This window comes from Fusarium proliferatum, assembly GCF_900067095.1.
Source record: "Fusarium proliferatum ET1 genome assembly, contig: FPRO_scaffold018, whole genome shotgun sequence".
Taxonomy (NCBI): Eukaryota; Fungi; Ascomycota; class Sordariomycetes; order Hypocreales; family Nectriaceae; genus Fusarium; species Fusarium proliferatum.
The window spans coordinates 84,838-102,908 of NW_022194807.1; the positions used below are offsets into that span (position 1 = coordinate 84,838).

General features: G+C 44.7%; 6 protein-coding genes across 6 annotated transcripts; 3 read left to right on the plus strand and 3 right to left on the minus strand.

Annotated features, from left to right (window-relative positions):
* Nucleotides 1–358: 358 nt before the first annotated feature.
* On the plus strand, nucleotides 359–1,298 carry FPRO_14881 (uncharacterized protein; the record flags this gene model as incomplete). Its single annotated transcript, XM_031224929.1, has 2 exons — nucleotides 359–1,202; nucleotides 1,267–1,298. The coding sequence occupies 2 exons, from the start codon at nucleotides 359–361 to the stop codon at nucleotides 1,296–1,298; spliced, it is 876 nt and encodes a 291-aa protein (XP_031090139.1).
* Nucleotides 1,299–3,634: 2,336 nt separating this feature from the next.
* On the minus strand, nucleotides 3,635–5,143 carry FPRO_14880 (uncharacterized protein; the record flags this gene model as incomplete). The annotated part of the gene is made up of 5 exons (XM_031224930.1): nucleotides 3,635–3,754; nucleotides 3,803–4,248; nucleotides 4,298–4,645; nucleotides 4,699–4,765; nucleotides 4,832–5,143. 5 exons carry the CDS (start codon nucleotides 5,141–5,143, stop codon nucleotides 3,635–3,637), a joined length of 1,293 nt encoding a protein of 430 aa, XP_031090140.1.
* A 3,569-nt stretch (nucleotides 5,144–8,712) lies between these two features.
* FPRO_14879 (uncharacterized protein) lies at nucleotides 8,713–9,345 on the plus strand (the record flags this gene model as incomplete). Its single annotated transcript, XM_031224931.1, has 1 exon — nucleotides 8,713–9,345. One exon carries the CDS (start codon nucleotides 8,713–8,715, stop codon nucleotides 9,343–9,345), a length of 633 nt encoding a protein of 210 aa, XP_031090141.1.
* Nucleotides 9,346–10,418: 1,073 nt separating this feature from the next.
* Nucleotides 10,419–11,765, minus strand: FPRO_14878 (uncharacterized protein; the record flags this gene model as incomplete). The annotated part of the gene is made up of 1 exon (XM_031224932.1): nucleotides 10,419–11,765. One exon carries the CDS (start codon nucleotides 11,763–11,765, stop codon nucleotides 10,419–10,421), a length of 1,347 nt encoding a protein of 448 aa, XP_031090142.1.
* An 899-nt stretch (nucleotides 11,766–12,664) lies between these two features.
* Nucleotides 12,665–13,255, minus strand: FPRO_14877 (uncharacterized protein; the record flags this gene model as incomplete). Its single annotated transcript, XM_031224933.1, has 1 exon — nucleotides 12,665–13,255. One exon carries the CDS (start codon nucleotides 13,253–13,255, stop codon nucleotides 12,665–12,667), a length of 591 nt encoding a protein of 196 aa, XP_031090143.1.
* A 2,058-nt stretch (nucleotides 13,256–15,313) lies between these two features.
* On the plus strand, nucleotides 15,314–16,868 carry FPRO_14876 (uncharacterized protein; the record flags this gene model as incomplete). Its single annotated transcript, XM_031224934.1, has 2 exons — nucleotides 15,314–16,271; nucleotides 16,345–16,868. 2 exons carry the CDS (start codon nucleotides 15,314–15,316, stop codon nucleotides 16,866–16,868), a joined length of 1,482 nt encoding a protein of 493 aa, XP_031090144.1.
* Between the last annotated feature and the right edge of the window lie 1,203 nt (nucleotides 16,869–18,071).

Genomic DNA, 18,071 nt, shown 5'->3' on the forward strand with positions numbered 1-18,071 from the left:
AATCCGTGGAGTCATTCTCTGCTCCGGGAAAATGGCACTCACAAACCTGTTTCCTCTATTTTTGTTTGGGTCTCACGAAATTATCCTGGTCAAAGTATTACGTCACAGTAGACAGCAGGTGCTTTGGGCACACAGCTTATTTGCATGGATCGTCCTGCTTGAAACTGTAATCCACGTCGGTCTTTCACTTTTCCTCACCTCAGGTCTCAGTAAATGGCCCTATGCTCTCCAAAACGGGTTAATGCTGATACAAATCGCCCAGCGTCTTGGAATACACTTATAGGCTGGCTAATGGGGTTCATGGCAAGTCGTATGGGCCCGATGAAATGAATCTAAGGCATTGACCTTTTCTTCGCAGATGAGTGTGGCATTATGTGTCAGCCTATACCTTGGCATTCGCGTGCAAACAAGGGTTCGGAGAACATTCCACGGCGTTGTTGGGATCATAGGCATCCTAGGTGGCATGGTTCATCTCTTACAGTCTACTGCGTCTTTATTGCTTGGCCTGAGCATTATAGTCATTGGGGCGACTGGAATCCATGGTCTCTGGCGTCCGAGTAGTATTGAAAACGCCGCCCTCAAACGTAATGGGAAGCAATACGTAGAGTTGAAAGTTCGAGTGCCTGATAGTAAGCATGACTTTTACATCAAAAGTCGCGGGACGTTCTACAGAGTTGCTTGGGCCACAGGACAAGATAACTCGCAGCACGAAGCTACAATACTCCTGCCGCTTTCTGCCATTGAAGACGGACCTGGGAGTAGGACCATCAGAGACAAAGTAAGAGTCACATGCGATGGACTATTCCGTGCACCATTATCTCCCTACACGTATCTGGCAAAGGACCTCGATATCATCTCAGCAGATAGTGGCATCTTTGAGGGCTACTCTTGCTTCAAATGGCGACAACGACTTCTGGAGTCCAAGGATAGCTTATATTTCAAAAGTCGGTTATTTTGGTTTACCACGAGATCATACATTCTATCTCCCTTTTTCGACCATCTTAGAAATGAGCTGAGCTCCTGGAAAGCAGGATATACTGTTGTTATTGTAATTCTCATGGGCGACCGGAATCCAGTCTACGACCCTGATTTACCACCGTTATTGACAGGAAAGCTGACCATAGATCACGATACAAAGACATGTATGAGATCGGCCATTAGTCAATATCTTGAGAAGAATCCGTCACACGCAAAACAGTATTGTAAGTTTGTTGCAGACATTTTGTTTATGCACACCTGTTGTCGTTCTTTTCTAACTTCTATCAGTTGTTGGAGAAAGTTTAAGGTCACTGCTTTGAGACCAAACTTGCAACTTAGGATATCGCAAGGAGCTAATTATATTTATATAGCAAGCACCTTAGACTGAATCAACTTGTCTACTACCAGTGAAGGCTTTTTTTTTTTTTCTTTATCTTATTTTACTGTTAGTTTCTATTCTCTATTGAGAGAAATAGTTAAACCAAAATGAAAGAGCAAGAATTAGAAGTTGCATAATTATGTGACTAAAAAGACTTTAGTTTGTTTAGATGTAACATACATGATGTAGCAATAAGATGTGCTGCTATATGCTTTACTGATAAGAGCTGTAAAAGAGAAGTCAATTATAAAGATCTATTTTCTTCTTTAGCCAAGACATATAAAGCCTGTGACGCTAAACCACTCTGCCATATGTATAACAAAGCGATCGCCCTTCTATCTTTATTGATAAAAGTCCCTCAACCAATTCAATAGCAGTAATGACAGCCTGGTGACTGATAAATTCTTACTTAACGATTTAAGTTTATAGTTAAAAGGCAGTGGATTAGATCTCTCCAGTTAGTTTGGTTAGTTTTTTTATATGGCTAATAAAAGTAACTGCCATAGAAAAGAAATCCTTCAAGCTTTTATCTATTATATCCCAATTCAAAATAAAAATAATAAACTTCAAAAGGCATTGAGGATTTATATAGTTTTCTATAATAAAGACCAAGGGCTAATTCATAGAAAGGACTTAACCTAAGCCTAAATAAGGAGTAACATGTCAAATATAAGATATATACTTACCTAAAGCTTTTTGAAGAAAGTTGCCCGCGTAAAAACATAAAAGGGACGTCCGATGGCAAATATTCAATTGTCTGGCCCTACAACATCCCACCATTATAAATGGCCACACCCAAGAAACCAATGAGGACTTTTCCAGCTTCGCGAAACTTATGCAAGTTTCAATTACCAGATTACATCTGCAGGCATCGCAGTTCAAATGAAGATCACGATTTAAAAGCGACTGCACTCCAAAGCAATTCGATTCTCAGCAGTGAAAAGCTTCTAAAGGCGCTAGAGATGTTTTGGCAGCCAAGGGTGTCTAATAAATCACCGAAGCCTCGCCTGTGAATCACTGCTACAAAGCTAGGAAGTTATGGGTGCCCTGTCATACTAGGCGTCATGATAGCTAAAGCTCGGCTCAGCCAGAAACCTGCTTCGATACGGCTGAACTTCTACTGCCGTACTGTCTGCTAGTTACTTGCATTGGTTGAGTTTTGCAGAATAATCGGCAGCCAGCGGATGCACAGGCATCAAAATATCGGACAAACTATAGAAGAGTAGAGCTGGGGAAAAAGAAAAGACAAAGTAGCTATGGCTGGAGCCCACATTGAGAATTTGACAATAAGCCCTAGACCTATTTTGTATGTCTTGAAATAAACATTTCTTAGGTCTTACCCCAAATTAGTTTGACGCTGAGGTCTTTCTCTTCCTGTTAGTTGATTATTGTCATATACAGTTACTGAAAGAGTCTATTATACGCAAAGGATTAGTGGTATAGGTCGGAAACTGAGAGGATGTCATGTGAAGCACGTAAGCATGGAATCATGTTGTGAAAAGTTCTTGCATCAGCACTAACTGAAGATACACAGAGATGAGCAAGGAAAGAATTGTGTACAAGTCAAGTACATAATCTGAATGAATCCCTGTCTTTGTATGTTTTCCGTTGCGCTCTCGGTTAGGTTCATAGATAGGATAAAGTAAGACATAGCTCTTCTCGTCTATTGATAACGGAAGGGGTTTTTCTTTATACTCGTAGTCGTTGTCTGGTATAGTGATAAGCGCTAGACATGTCAAAGAGGTAGCTGTATGTTGTGCAATACAATACTACGAAACAAACTCAGCTGTCTCTAGAATTTCCAGCTCTGGCTATATTCAGCAGAGCAATGGTGGGAATCTCCATGTTTCCCCAGCTTACTCCCTTTCTTGCAGAACAAAATACCTTTATCCTCTAAATCTACATGCTCCCTAGTATCACCTACTCTAAAATCTAGTTGTAAGTAATACAACATAATATTCATTTGCGTAATGCACAGTAAACCTATAGACTGTTTCTACTACGAATCAACATACGGCCTGTCCATATCAACAGCAAACTCAGTTACCCCTTATATATATCTTCTTTCACAATATTATGAGAAACAAGACATCGGAATATCTCTTTGATGTCCCAGATGATTCTCTCTAGCTTTTGAATATATCTCTTATGAAGAAGTTTTTGTTAAACTTGGATAGATCTTACATTCTCGTACAGCAAGTTATCTTGTTCAGCTCTTGCTGTCTCATATACAAGCACCGCGCTACGGAACTCTTGTTATTGCCGAGAATTTCCACTTTACCGTAGCCAAGGATGCTTTAGCGCTTCGTTTGCAGTGATACGTTTTTCACTAGCTGTGAAAATTCGTTCCAGTAGGTCGCTGCACTCAGTAGGGCAATCAATACTCTTCAGGGTATGCTATTTTGTTAATTTCAATGAACTATTAAAAAAATCGTGATTACTTACCTTGTAGCATTCAATACTTTGAAAACTGTCTGTGGCAGCTGGTGAATATTTTTCACCCAATGAATCCGGAGCTTGGTGATAGATTGAGTCCAGAACTTCACATTCTTCTGTTTCCCGAATGAAATTAGTGCCAGTTAACAGAACAAATATCATGCATCCTATGCTCCAAATATCACAAACATACGACCATTCTTCACCCTGGAAGACTTCCGGGGCAGTGTAACAGTATGGAGTAAGTGCTTCGTAATAACCAACTTTCTTAAAAATCGCACAATGAAAGCCGACTATCTGGATCTGGGTACTCAGTTGGGAACTAGGTTTCCTCCCCTGATGATTTTTGCCGGTTGAAGCCGAAGCGATCTTGATCTCGCTGCTAAGAGACTCGGCACGAAGCAAGATATTTCTCGGACTCAGAGTAGTATGTACTATGCCAATCTTGTGCAGGACTAAGCTTTGTCAGTATTTTAGCAATAGAGGGTAAGTTTCTTTACCCACAGGCAACACTTTCAAAAAGCTGCCGGACGAGATTCCGGATTTCCCTATGATTAAGGCGGGGTCTGCCCTGCAGTACCGTTGACAGACTTTCGAACCGTTTTTCTTCTACAACGCAAATGTGTCCATTATAACAGAAGCAATCTCGTAGCCATTGGCATCGGTAAAGATTCTTTTTGTCATTGACCTCAATAGTTTGGAGAACACGAATGTAATCCAATATTTCATCAGTATACGGTTGTCCTTGACGACTTATCACCATAGGCACAATATCTTTGGTTTTGTTGTCTTTGACATAGACAACACTAGAGCTACGTCGTATCTCCATGGCCCTGTCAATAACTTGAACTGCTATTCCGTCAGAAAATGGTCTGGTACAGAATACTAGTTGTGGCATTGCTTACACCTGCATGCGAGTGTGTCCCTCGGGGCTACAATGAGATATCCGTCTTCATCAGTGTAACGGCGCTCCTGCTCCAATTAGTTAATGATTTTTCATATGGTCTCTAATTTGAAGAACCAGGGGGTTATTGTTACCTCCAAAACTATGCTTCTAACATTCGGCTCCAGCGGTGGTTCATCTTTAAAAAAGAAACAATACTGGCAATATATTTCCTCGAGCCATTTAGGATTGCGAAGTTCAAGTCCACGATCTTTGGCCCATTGTCGGTCCCTTTCAACAATTCCTCTAAGTCTTGTTGTAGCAGTTACCTCACGTTCGACCAAAAGTATGTCCGTTACGTTATTCGTCCTCTCAGCACTAAATGCGCCACCAAGCGTCGTGATTAATTCTTCCACTTCGATCCAGTCTCCTTCATACTTATGCTTCGAAGGAAAACCCTCTCCCATAAAGAACACTCGATCTGAGCAAGGTAAAAGTCTACGGCGATAAAAGTCAATTGGCATTGTGTGTTATAGCACCGTTAGGTACAGTGACTACAGCAAATTCAATTAATTACCTATTGAACTCATTATATAAAGCTGCAATGAGACTGCCTTATATTTATAGTTAGGATCTAATATTTAATAAAGCCTATCAGAAGAATCGTCATGCGCGAAAATGGGGACACAATCTAGCTTTATCTTTAAACTAAAGATAGCTGGTAGCTATCTTTATCGGATGAAGAACAAGACCACGCTCATCGTAGTGGATGCTGTATGCTAGCCGCTTATAGTCAATGGTAACTGATGCAAGGTCAGACAACCAATTTTTATCGTCCTTCCACAGAAAGCTGAATCTCTGTTATCTTGACCATGTTCAGCAGCTAGGTGGCAGCTAGATGGACTCAGGGGCTTCACAAATAGGGAGTTGTACTTGGTACCTTAGCGCCCTTCCAAAAGACGCGGCAAAAGCATGGCCGTAAGAAATAGGATGGTTGTAAGCGCCCATGTCGTTGCACCAGGGGAATTCGGGACCGGGTTGCATCATTTGGTCTCTATCGGCACAGAGTGAGGGCCCTACCCGTGCGACTACTTCATTTCACTTTCCTTTTGCACGCCAATCCAGTGTACCCAAAATAGAAAGTTTTTCAAAGTCAGTCGCGTTGGGGAAGGTGGTCGTAGAATGCAAATGCTGTTAGACGAATAAATACGAACAAGCAGCCAATTTATGCTACGCTGCTCCTCGGACCTCTTTGCAGCAATTCCATTATCTTCCAGGTCGTTACCAAGCTCAGTTAGCCTTTCCCTACATTTCCGGGGCAGGGATTAGCGATAGAATGTTGTCACCGTCAAGCATTCTTTGACTGGGATGTTAGTCGCCAGGACGAGAGTACAGCCAATTCTCGATGTGCTCATTACTGCAACTTCTCAGTTTTAACTAATCTTAGTCGAGTAATGCCCATCATCTTGACCCCGAACACCACATCAACAGCCACAAACGAATCGAACTGGATGCCTTAGATGCTTGCTCTTAGCTTTGGAGCCGCCTCTTACGTTCTTCCGAAAAGTATAGGCATAATTTTACAGTCATATTCGCTCGTTCTTTGCCTTACGAATCATTAAGTCGTCTCAATTTTCTCTTGTATTTTGTTTTTACCATTTCGTTCATAACGTACCCAGCTTCTACTGTGACGTCATTCTTGCGCTAGGTATCCCGATTCGCTTGAGCATGAGATGGTCATCTCTGATATAAGTAATGTTGATACCATAAAGACGCGTAGCGTGACGCGTTAAGTGGGCCTCTTGAATTATCCTTACGGCTGAACTCCATATGGGTTCTTTCTAGATTACGTGTCCTAATGAATATGCGTGGCTTTGACCTACGAGTGTATAATTTTTTACTCACCCTACAGTGAAATTGGTAAACGTGTCAATTGTTTATGAAAGCGGTTTTATTGATAATTACTAGCGTGTTATTTTTTAGATACTGATGCTTAAAAGCCGCGGGACGAGTGGAGGGACTGAACGGGGCGGCGAGTACGTAAATGTCGTTAGCTGTTGCCTGGTATTTTACATGTCCCTTTAAGCACGATATGACAGCCTGTATCTTCACATGCTTCTGGGAATAACTGCTATAACGTTGTTTCGTTTCAAGACCTTGTCGCTAGTAATGGTGGAGCCTACAGAAACCTGTTTGCTCACAAATCCAAGCAATAATTTGATATTTGACTTTTCGTAACCCTTGAGTAGAACGGATACCCTGAGGAGGGTGCATGGACGGCTTTAAGAGTTTTGCCATAGCCTACAAATATCTGGAAACTCGGAGGTGCTTTGAACAGTTTGACCAGTATGGTCGCATTCTTTGCCATCTCAGTGAAAGCGCCGTACTCTCCCCTCACATGCAGTGCTTGGAGTTCGACTGGGGAGTTCATAGGTCTGGCTTGGTTCGAGAATAAATCATGAAAGTCGATGGGCAAGCCTAAAAATTTCACGAAGGGACAAGATTTGACTATCCTCGTGATATCTTGAACGCTGAATAGCATAGAAGGCATAGGGAAATCTATATCCTGTCGAATATCTATTGTAGCAGATCGCAGCCTGGGCCCGTGGCTTTCGAGGTGGCCTAGAATTCTGGACTGCAATGTTTGGCAAAAGTCTGCTAGTTTCGAAGGAGCTAGCGACTTGCCGTAGCCTTCTTGTCTTACTAGCTGGGGTAGGCTTTCTAGGCGAAGAGATAACTCTTCTAAGTGACGATTCTCTTCCAATGAAACAAGCAAAGAAAGAAACGTTCTTCGCGACAATCGTCCGGAAAGGCGAAGCACCTTCAAGACCTGCAGCTGTTGACTTGATAATAGCCTATTCATGAACATCTCTGTACCTGAGCAGCCTCTAAGATCAAGCCACTTTAGCCTCCAGGATTCTTCTGGGATAAAATGCTCTAATGCACAGTTTTTAAGACAGAGTTCACTCAAACAACCGAGGCCCGTAGTCCTTAACAGGGGTAAGTGGCAATTCGATCGGCGCTTGGAAAGTCGTATATGGAGATGGGATATCTGTTTGCAATTTGACAGATGCCAATGAAGCCATTCAAGCTGAGTGGCCGATACGGCGCCTGCATAGGTTATGGAATTTAGGCCGCCGAAGTATGTATCAAGTGGAACCCAGGAAGATGTGGTAGAGAACGCTGTGACTCGCTCGGGACGTAAGTTCATCCTCACTAGTATAAGACTTAGAAGTTGAGAATGTCCCTGTGTCCAGATACTAGATCCCTTGTTCAAAAGTTCAACGGACCTCACGAACTTGATGAGCTCCGGACTATACATTAGGGTCCGTAATAGTAACAGCGTCTGTGGCTTTACGTTTCCATTCTCGAAATCAAGACGTAGTACACGATAAAGTAGGGGTTTGGCCTTTTCATGAATTGACCTGTTGCAGCTCACCAAGCTATGTAGATCACTGACAGACAGATAATTTGTCAGCATCCAATACGCTTTTGAAGGTAATGAATCCATAGCAATAGCACCGGTGATAGATGATGATGCTCTACAAGTATTAATTGCATAGACTCAAGTTCATTGTTTCACATTGGAACGAGACAATCATATAATTTATGTTTGTACGAGGAGGTGGAGAGAATTAACCTCTATATGATCTCGCAATACTGTAAAGCCAGGTATGAATGCTAATAATAGCGCCTCATGCATGTCGGTGAGTCACTTACCACAGTCGACAAGCGCCAAGGTATCTTAAAATCATTGGTCATAGCGTCGCCAATGTTGTCATTTGTAACAATCCAGGTCCCAGACATAGCAACGATCACGCTGGGGATAGCGATGACGCATCAGTTGTCACATTTCGGCCGGATAATGGATTAACTCTGTTTCATCCCACACCGGGTTTCGCTCACTGTGTGTGCTTCAGATTGTATAGCACCATTAGCCCTCCTCCGATTTCCCTTAGTCTGTGCCATGGCTACTTTCTATTTAGGAGTCATTCGCACCAATGTTGAAAGGTCGGGTAGCTTTCATTGAGCCAGGATGGGTCGTAGAAGAATCGAAATCAAGAAGATAGCAAAGGAAAGCGCCAGGAGGACGACCTTTAAGAAGAGGAAAGAAGGCCTTTTCAAGAAGGCGTATGAGCTGTCCGTTCTCACAGGCTGTAGGGTATCTCTGTCCATCGTCGAAAGCGAGAAAGGCACGGAATTCGTTTTCGATCCGGCAGAGCCACAGCCGTCCAAGGACACAATAACAGTCGCCAAATCCATAAATGAGAGCCAAGAGCCTATTTTGCCGGTGGAAGAAGTGATTTCGACAGCTTTGACACCACCGGAAGCAAGCTCAACAATTACGGTGATCGAGCCCAGCAAGAGCATTAAAACTGGCACGCCTGACGCACAATCATTCGATACGTTACCGTGGAGTTTCGACAGCAGTATGGACTTAATGCCTTTCACAGACTGCACGGGTATATCAGAGTGGGAACAAATGTGGATGAAAGATTGTCTCGATTTTGCTAGTCCCCCACAAAGCATGCTCGCACCGCAGTCAGCATTTACATCACCATGCTTCACTGACCCTTGTGGTCTTTCGCTGTACTCACCCTTGCCCTACTTAACACATGATTTTGGTTGGCTTACAGGAAATCCAATTCAAATGCCATCCTTTTTGTGACGAACGAAGAAGTAGGCCACTAGAGGGTATTCTCGATAGAATGTCCGATTGATCACTACCCAGCCATGCAGACAGAGGACAATACGACAGACGCGGAATCAGCTAGGCATTTTCGAGCCGATCGTTGGTCAATCCAATATAAAGCCGTCATCCTTTGGGTACTCCTCACAACGATCTCATGAGGGCATCAACGCGGACTAGAGCAGCGTTTCACATATTCATCGCCCTGCAGGAATTGAAGGGTCAAACCACCTAGCCTCGGAATGTATACAATACCGTTGTATAGCGAAATACTAACTAAGTTCTTCTGCTTCTGGAAAGCCATTTATAGGAAAGGGGGTTCCGGACGCTCACCGCACCGCGAGAAATGGAAAATGGTGCTACCAATTATCAGGAACCTATTCAGTTTGCTCAATCAGGTCATCCACCCTTGCTTGGCCTGGGTTCATGAACCAAGTAAAAGGGTGTTTCAATCTTCTTACTAATAGAAGCCAAAGCACACTTACGTGCCCCCACTACGATTGCAAAAGTGAATAACTGTGAACTGCAACTTCTTGTTCGTTTGCGAGGGCACCATTCATGTTACAGGTGACATAGCACAATGGTGGCGAAAAGTCGCTTCCTTGAAACGTAGTGATTCTTGATGATTTAATCATTTTGTCATGATGCCCACTACCTTCCTCGTCTCTCTCACTGGTTGCCCCCTCTGTCATAATGCAGACTAGATCCGTACGCTGACCGATTAGCGAACAAGAATGATCGATCTCTCTAGGTATCTGCCTGCTACTCCACCAATAAATCCATATCTATACTTTTTCTTGCCGCCGGTAGCCATCTTACATCAAAACTTCAGCTAACTATCTATCAAATAATCTTCATTAATGCTTGCAAACGCCATTGTGACTGAGTCCATTCGCCATTGTCACCTGGGTGCCGCTTTACGTATGGTTCTTGTTCCTCCATCTTTGCCGGGAGTGCAAGGCCTATGCGAAGCTGTCGTATGAAGATAGTTAGACGAGTTACATCAGTGTAGCGACTAAATGCAGAGGTATCTGACTTATCACTTGGTAAGTTTAGCTAAGAGAAGGTGGCGCGCCGACGTAGATAGCTAAAGATTGGACGTTGTTCGAACTCACGACCCCAGACGCATCTTCATTGCCATCAGGATTAACGTCATCATAAGGAAAAGCGTATCCTTTACCATCTACCTCATAAGAATGAACAATTCGGCTGTAATGATTAGTAGGATTGACTGTATAGTAGGATCTCTGACCCAAGCTCGGCTGAACATCACCTCCATCGAGCAGAAGCGTTGATCGAACAAAAGCGGCACAGATTCGGGGAACTATGGCCGCATGGGCTGATGTATCACCATCAGAGATAGCAAACGGGCCGCTGTTACAGCCCCAGATATCTTTACTAGTAGGTTTAGCAAAGCCACGATCGCTCCCTTCGCAGACGAGCTGATCGTCCGAAACTCTACACTTGACCTGGCCGGCATTTGACTGGGTATCGACGACGAGGTCTTGTGTTGCGTACTTCTTCCAGACCTCGTTTACATAGGTATCCCAATAGTCGTCGAATAGTTGAGTTTCGACCTCATGCCGATTTCCCGGGGAAAGGACACGCACAGTCTTCCCCTCCCCGTTCGCAATACAGAGTGATGCCCAATCATGATGATCAGTTTCTCTCAGTTTCATCAAGTCATCACATATCCTGGTAACAGCATCGGCTACGAGACCCGCAGTGGTCTGGGTACTGCCATCCTTCTCAGTGAGCATCATACCAAGCACTATGCCGACAAAATCAACATAACTGATGTTAGCATATAACAAACCATTCATATAGGTTAATTCCACGAATCCCCAATTCACATCTGCATTTGGATCTCGTAGATTGGTAACTGAAGGTTGGACCACGCTATCACCTCCTCCATTGTTAACAACAAAGAAACGGAGGTCTCTGTCTGCAAAGTAGACGCGACCTGAGCGAATGAATGGAGGAAGTTGTACGTCGAGAGTCTGGTTATTAGAGCCTAAAAATAAGGCAATGTCTTCCATAATCTCAGTTGATACATGGGGCTCCTTGGACTTAGGGTAGACAAGCGTACCGTTGGGGGAGAGAAAGAAAACCTTACCAGTAGCATCCAAACCGGATATGTAAGCTTTCGCAGTCGCCCTATCCAAGTTATTAATCAGTTTTACCATCAAGGGAGGAGAATCAGGAACACGACGGTTCAAAATATGACTTTTGGGATTGCCTGATGTCCCAGCAAGTAGGTTCTTCGGAGTAATTCCGATGGCGTCAATACCACCAGGGCCTATTTTAAGGAAGCCTGCTGGTGTTCTTGCGTCTGGTTTTTGCAAGGCAGCGACAAGTGAGAGTCCTAGTAGGCAGGCAAGAATCGGGACACAACGCATAGTAGTAAGATTGTTTGTTTGCTTCAGCTTTGACTTGACAGCAACATATGATACCGCATAAATATATGTGTGTGCTCGCCTCTTGGTTTTCTGTTGAACGAATGCAAGAGCGTTAAAATTAGAAAAACAGTGCTTTGATTTATATACTACCAGGAAGATACTTTGAGTCCTACGCTGGCCGAAGACGTGTCGTTCACATTTCCAGTGCAATGTGATCTTTTCGATCCTTCTGATACCCATAATATATTCTTGGTGACTGAGATCCTGCCTGGCCCTCTTAGTAGCATACTGCACATACACATCCCACTTCTGTGTGCCTTACTTGTTTGTGAACTCCGCTTTGTCGTTCTATCTAGAGAATATGACACAGAGAATTTTACGAAATCACAGCAGTAATACTTATGTATGTTAAGGAGCTCGAAAATAACTGATAGATTCCTAAATACACTTAGTCCAACGGCGACAGTCAGTGAACCCACCCCAGGAGGTCAGGTAGGAAAAAGCTTGTATGCATCTCACCAACACACTTGTTATTTGCGGCATGTGACAACCTTCTGACAACAAAGCGCAGCAATCTATCGGGTCCATATCCCTGTTCACTTATTGATCAGAAGCCCATCAATGTCCATCTAAAAACATGATATCGATGACTCTAGGCGTGGTGCCGGTATCGTCACTTTGGCTACCTCTTCTACATTGATCTGCCCAACTGGGTCAAATAGATAGTCACAACTAGTACGATGCCAATGGTTCTTAACGAGGTAACCACATTGGCCACGAGAATATGATTATGAGAAATGGCAAGGCATTGTACAGTATCTCTTCATAGATCTAGTGCCCTAAGATAGGTGATATTGTAATGTTAACTGACTAGCCTCCTGTAGCATTCATCTCCCCTTCTACATTGAAATATCTGATACATCTGCATCTAATCTGAGATGGTTGCGCCCCACTTTTCGTCGCTTTGCTGGGGGCATGCTGGCCTCTAGCAAGTGCTTCTTGCCTGCATGTGGGGGTTTCCGAATGTTGTTATTCGAAACCGCGGGTCGATTCACGGGCTTTGCAGCTCTGATTTCGGGTGCTGCTATGGCGTTATTGTTATCCTCAATTACAGTCGTCTCAATGTTTGACGTCGGTGCACTGTAAGAACGATCTGGAGTACACGATATTTTGTCAAGGTACTTGTATGCACAATAATCTCTGGTTGAATGCGGTGCTTGGTGTGGACCCGAGTCACTGCCACGCTGCTCGCTATTTTCTTTCGACAGCATAGCCAGAGATCGGCGCCGAACCTCATCCAGAGCATCTTGTAGTTTCAATGCTAAGTGACATTCAGGGTGTAAAATTAAAAGGGTCTCCTCTAACGTGTCTCGGCACACGCTTAACTGGCTCTCTTCTCGGACTGCCCGTTCAGACTGCGAGAGTTGGGAGAAGGCAGCATAAGCGGCGGCCCTCAGCCCAGGTCGAAAGAAAGGGGAAAACGATTTCATAGTGGTTAGCCTCGATTTGGAGTGGAGAGTATCAAGTGATGCGCCGACTTATTACCAAGATCGCCTGTACTTGATAACCTCAGGACCAGGTGCGCTTCAGCTGACTATGATGGCTACCGTGCGTCCGCATTTATGCAAAATAATACAGATGATCCAACAAGGGAGCCGCAGACCCGGCAACTTCCTTGAGAGCGGGCTAAATGTCGAGGCTTGTATTTGTGTGTCCCTTTTACGCAGATTAGTTGTAAGTTCTGGCAGAAATACAAGCTGACTGTTGACACAGCCAGGTATGCCACCACTTGAGGCTCTATCTTTTACATGCTGTAAGTAAGACTGCTATTTTTAAACGGTCACTCTTTAGGGGAGAGGTGGGATTAGAGGGCTGGGTAGAAGCCACTAGATTCTTAAGTGTGCCAAGCTGACCTGAGCGAGTATTTATCCATTACATTTGTGTGAGATACTTGTAGCCGGTTCAAAGTGACTCGTGGAAATAACTCCAGGGAAAGAGTTTCTAAGGTCGTATTCTCGGCGCTCCGAAACAGGATTTTGCGTACTGACAAGGCAACTGAAGATAACCTTTACAAACGAAAAGACTCATCAAGGGCAGGATTTTAGGCTGCGTTGTACTTAGCCAAAAAGAGAAAAAGTAGAAAAAAGAAAACGGATTGTGAAATACAACGTTTACAGTATCGAGCACCCTTACTTTCCTCTCTGACAGTAACTCTTATTTGTAAAGCAAAGCCCCACATATCAAGCATAAGTAGCTATATAGACTGTGTACAACCATCGTCACACCAAAAGCGGCTATAGTGATGTACTTACTTTATCGATAAGCGACAGTACTTCAAGACTTGCACTGTAAGTCTGTCCCCACTTCTCAGGATTCTAGCCCAGTAATTCCAGGCAGCAGCGGTACTTCAAAGTACTTGGTTCGCCCAGCCAAAAATTGCTTGTGTACCCACAAGCCAGCAAATTGCCGATAAAACTCGGCTTCCGAAGTATACCCATGTACTGAGGTAACCCCACCCGAGATTTCACAAAGAGCGCATTGTTTCAGAGCGGAAGGTAACGGCGGTGCTCATTACTGTAGAATGCGATACCATATGCAGTTCGGATTCCCTAGCATTACCATGAGGAGTAACGGGACTACAGAATCAGTCAGACCGAAGCTGTCGTCTCCACAGATCACATCGTTGTGAACCCGCGCTATGTTATGGCCTGCACTGATCCTTGAAGGCAGCGCGACTGCCGTGAAAATTCTAATGACGAGCTGAGCCTACTGACGCACAGGCGACTGGGCGCCACGGGCTTCAATAAATCCACCAATCGGATTACCAAGAATGGCAGATTAGCCTTGGCAATGTCTACAGGCTCGCCAGCATTTATGGTCTGTATTCTTTTAGCCCAATCCCTTGAGTAGCAGCGCTACGGAGTATATGCTTCAACGACATTGGCCCCAGCATCCCATTACTGAGATCCCTACCTGACAAAAGTCCACATGATTCACTACTGTGATGGAAAGTGGACCTGTATTCTCACACACTGATCCATCTTATCAAGACTCTCACAATTGTCAGACGAGTGCGCACGATTCTTCGGTAGGCGGCGCAGAAATACTGTTTTGCTTCCTATAAGAGCAACTAGATACCTAAAGTAACCATTGTCTATCTCTGGCAATATTGGACGTGTATTGTTCTCTGCATACACTCATTACAGCTACCATCAAGTCATCTAAGACAGCGGGCTTCTAGCATGTTTCAATCCAAAGCAATCCTTACGCAGGACATTTGGCGCCGCGACCATGACCTTGTGGCCCCCGCCTCCAAACAAGACATAGCCATACATTACGAGAGAGCAAGATCCATGTGTCGTCACAGCGGTGCGTGCATAGTCTTGATTAGAGAGCATCACTAAGTTACTCGGCAGGTCTGACACAACATGACATCGAGGACCTGACCCCCAAATTCTGGAATTTCCATTTTGACCGTGAGTCTGATAGTCCTTAGCATGCTCTGGAGCCATGCTGAATAAGCCAATGGAGTGATTGCTGCCCGCGACATGACCGCATTCATCATCGCAGCGATACACATAAACCTTTGCATCGGAACTCTCTGCTCTTTCGTCAAAAAGCGCCCCGATCTGCAAGACTTACTCGATAAACTCTTGAACTTTGATGTTTGTGGTGAATTCATGTTGACCGAGGTTAGTCATGGCTTGGATGCTCGCAACCTGGAAACAACTGCAACGCTGCTGCCGGACGGCTCCTACGACTTGGATACTCCTCATGCAGGGGCTTCAAAAGCGATGCCTCCGACAACACCGTACTGCGAAATGCCTCGCGTCGCCATAGTGTTCGCTCGGCTCATGATTGACGGCGAGAGTCATGGCGTGAAACCCTTCATTGTGTTCCTCAGCGATGCAAGGGGAATGAGGCCCGGGATTACATCACGTATTCTTCCTACAAGACCGGGTACGAAACCGCTGGACCACTCTCTGACAACTTTTGATCATGTGGATCTGCCCTCATCGGCGTTACTTAGCTCCTCTTCGAAACCAAAGAACGACCGTGTTGAGTTTCTACGACAGATCTGGCGTATAGCAGCTGGAACGCTGTCTCTCTCCATCATGGGCATTTCGGCTATCAAGGTCAGCACACGTATAGCTGCTGTTTATAGCGAAAGAAGGACTATCACAGCCACCGATGTGCAAGCAAGAAAGAAGATTATGAGTTTCACTACTCAACAACAGCCTATTGTCGAGGGATGGGTTCAGGGGAAGGTCTTGCATGCATTCGCTCATTGGACCATAAACATGTGTCCTGATCTAACTGACCCCATGCAGCACGCCCTTGCCACCATTTTCAAGGCGACCGTAGTGAGAGCCTCTCAAGTCCTGAGGTCTCTTGGCGAAAGATGCGGGTGGCAAGGTCTTTTCGCGTACAATCAGATAAGCGAGCTGGATCTAACGTTTCACGGAAATTCAATTGCCGAAGGTGATACATTGGTGTTGTGCATTCGTATGTACCATCGGCAGTTGTCTGCAGGCATTTGCCTTGATTGTAGATGTAAGCTGACCATTTCCGTTCATAGGCTTCATGTCAGAGTTTCTGGGAGGGAAATTAGATCTCCCACAGGCACGAAACAGAACGTCTCGCGTGGCCCAACGCGAGGAAGAGTTACTGGCAGACATGAAAACGCGGCTTGAGAGAGTCGGGGGTTATGAAGAACATCGTGGCGCTGCATTTGATCGTCACATTCTACCTCGATGCCGATCGCTGGCCGAAGCAATTGGGCATCGCATGGCCTACGAGGCTGCCGAGAGCGCAGGGCTTTCGTTGGATGTGCTGTTGTTGTATGAGCGAATCTGCTTGTGTGAGGATTTGGATCCTATGCCTGCGCCTGTGCGAGCGGCGCAGGTATATGCACCCTCTCGAGCTTCTGAGTCTTACAATGCCGTCCTCGCCCAGATCAGATCCGAATCTGCTTCCCAATCTGATATAGACGAGTACGTGATAGCACCTATCACCTCTGACGAATCGTGGGAAGCATTTATGAACAGTCTACGTGCGTTCAGAAACCCGGACGATATTCCAGTGCTCCCCTCAAAACTATAAGGGTTGGCCGGTGTTAGCACAATCATCAATATCGATCTATTTTGGTCCTGAGCCAGCTTAGATGATACCTTGCGACAGATATACATGTCCCTATAGGTTATTTTAAAGTCCATATCAAAAGAATTGTTCAATAGGAATCTTCGGCACCAAGATATAAGCGCTCTTCCATCTACAAGTGCGAAACGGCAATCTTCTCCTCTTTTGTGACTTGACTTGCCATAGGTATTATGGAAGCCAGGAAAAAGAAGGAGCATCTCAAAAAAAAAAAAAGAAAGAAAGAAAGAAAGAAAGAAAGAACGAAAGGCTCAGATCTGATTCGCCCTTTCACCAAGCTGTAGATACATGCACCATAAGTAAAACGCACAGCTGCAGTTGGCCATTATTACAATTAATTGTAGTACAATTACTCTAAATTCTTCATCTTAATTCAACGACATTATTGATCCTACAGTCCGCAACTAGGACATGGGATTCCAACCGCATGTGCATTATGTCCTGACCGTTCAGTGGTTCCTGTCCTTGATGGGAGGATATGATTGATGACAGGATATTTTTTCCGTAATTTTTGCAGCCTTTTCATGAGCGCGGTGTCATGGCCAACTGGGGTCCAGCGTCGATTATACTCTCTTAGGATATTTTCCCATGATGTGTCTTTAAGTCTCTCTTCGAAGATGAATCGCTCGCTAGGCAACAGACATCTCATGGTATATTCATATGAGTAGATATTTGCGTCTACAGGTGGACTTGCTTGAAGGGATTGCTGGTCAAAGGTGCCTTGGGTGGACGTGAACAGGGTTTTGTCCGAGATCGAGTGATTTATGGAGCCATAGTCGATGGAGCTTTGTAGAGGGTGTAAGACACGACACCAGTCGTGGCCTGGACAACGTCGATAACCCCAAGGACAGAAACTCAGAGTAGGCTCCGGTACCACATTGTAGAAAAGAATGTTTTGAGCGGGAAGGGCGGAACTACCCAGATGTGGGAAGGGCATAGTCTGTGCTGTATCTTGCAATGGAGGCGCTGATAAATCGGCGACAGCAATTGAGTGCGGTAGAGGAGCTGAGCCAGATGGGTCGAAGGGTTGGGTAGTGCTGGGGTGTGGATGTATGAACAGCCCTTGCTGCTGTGAGAAATCACAGTCCATCTTGGGAGCTAAATGATGAGCTGCGATGTAATGAGTGTCGCGAAACTAAACTTATTGAA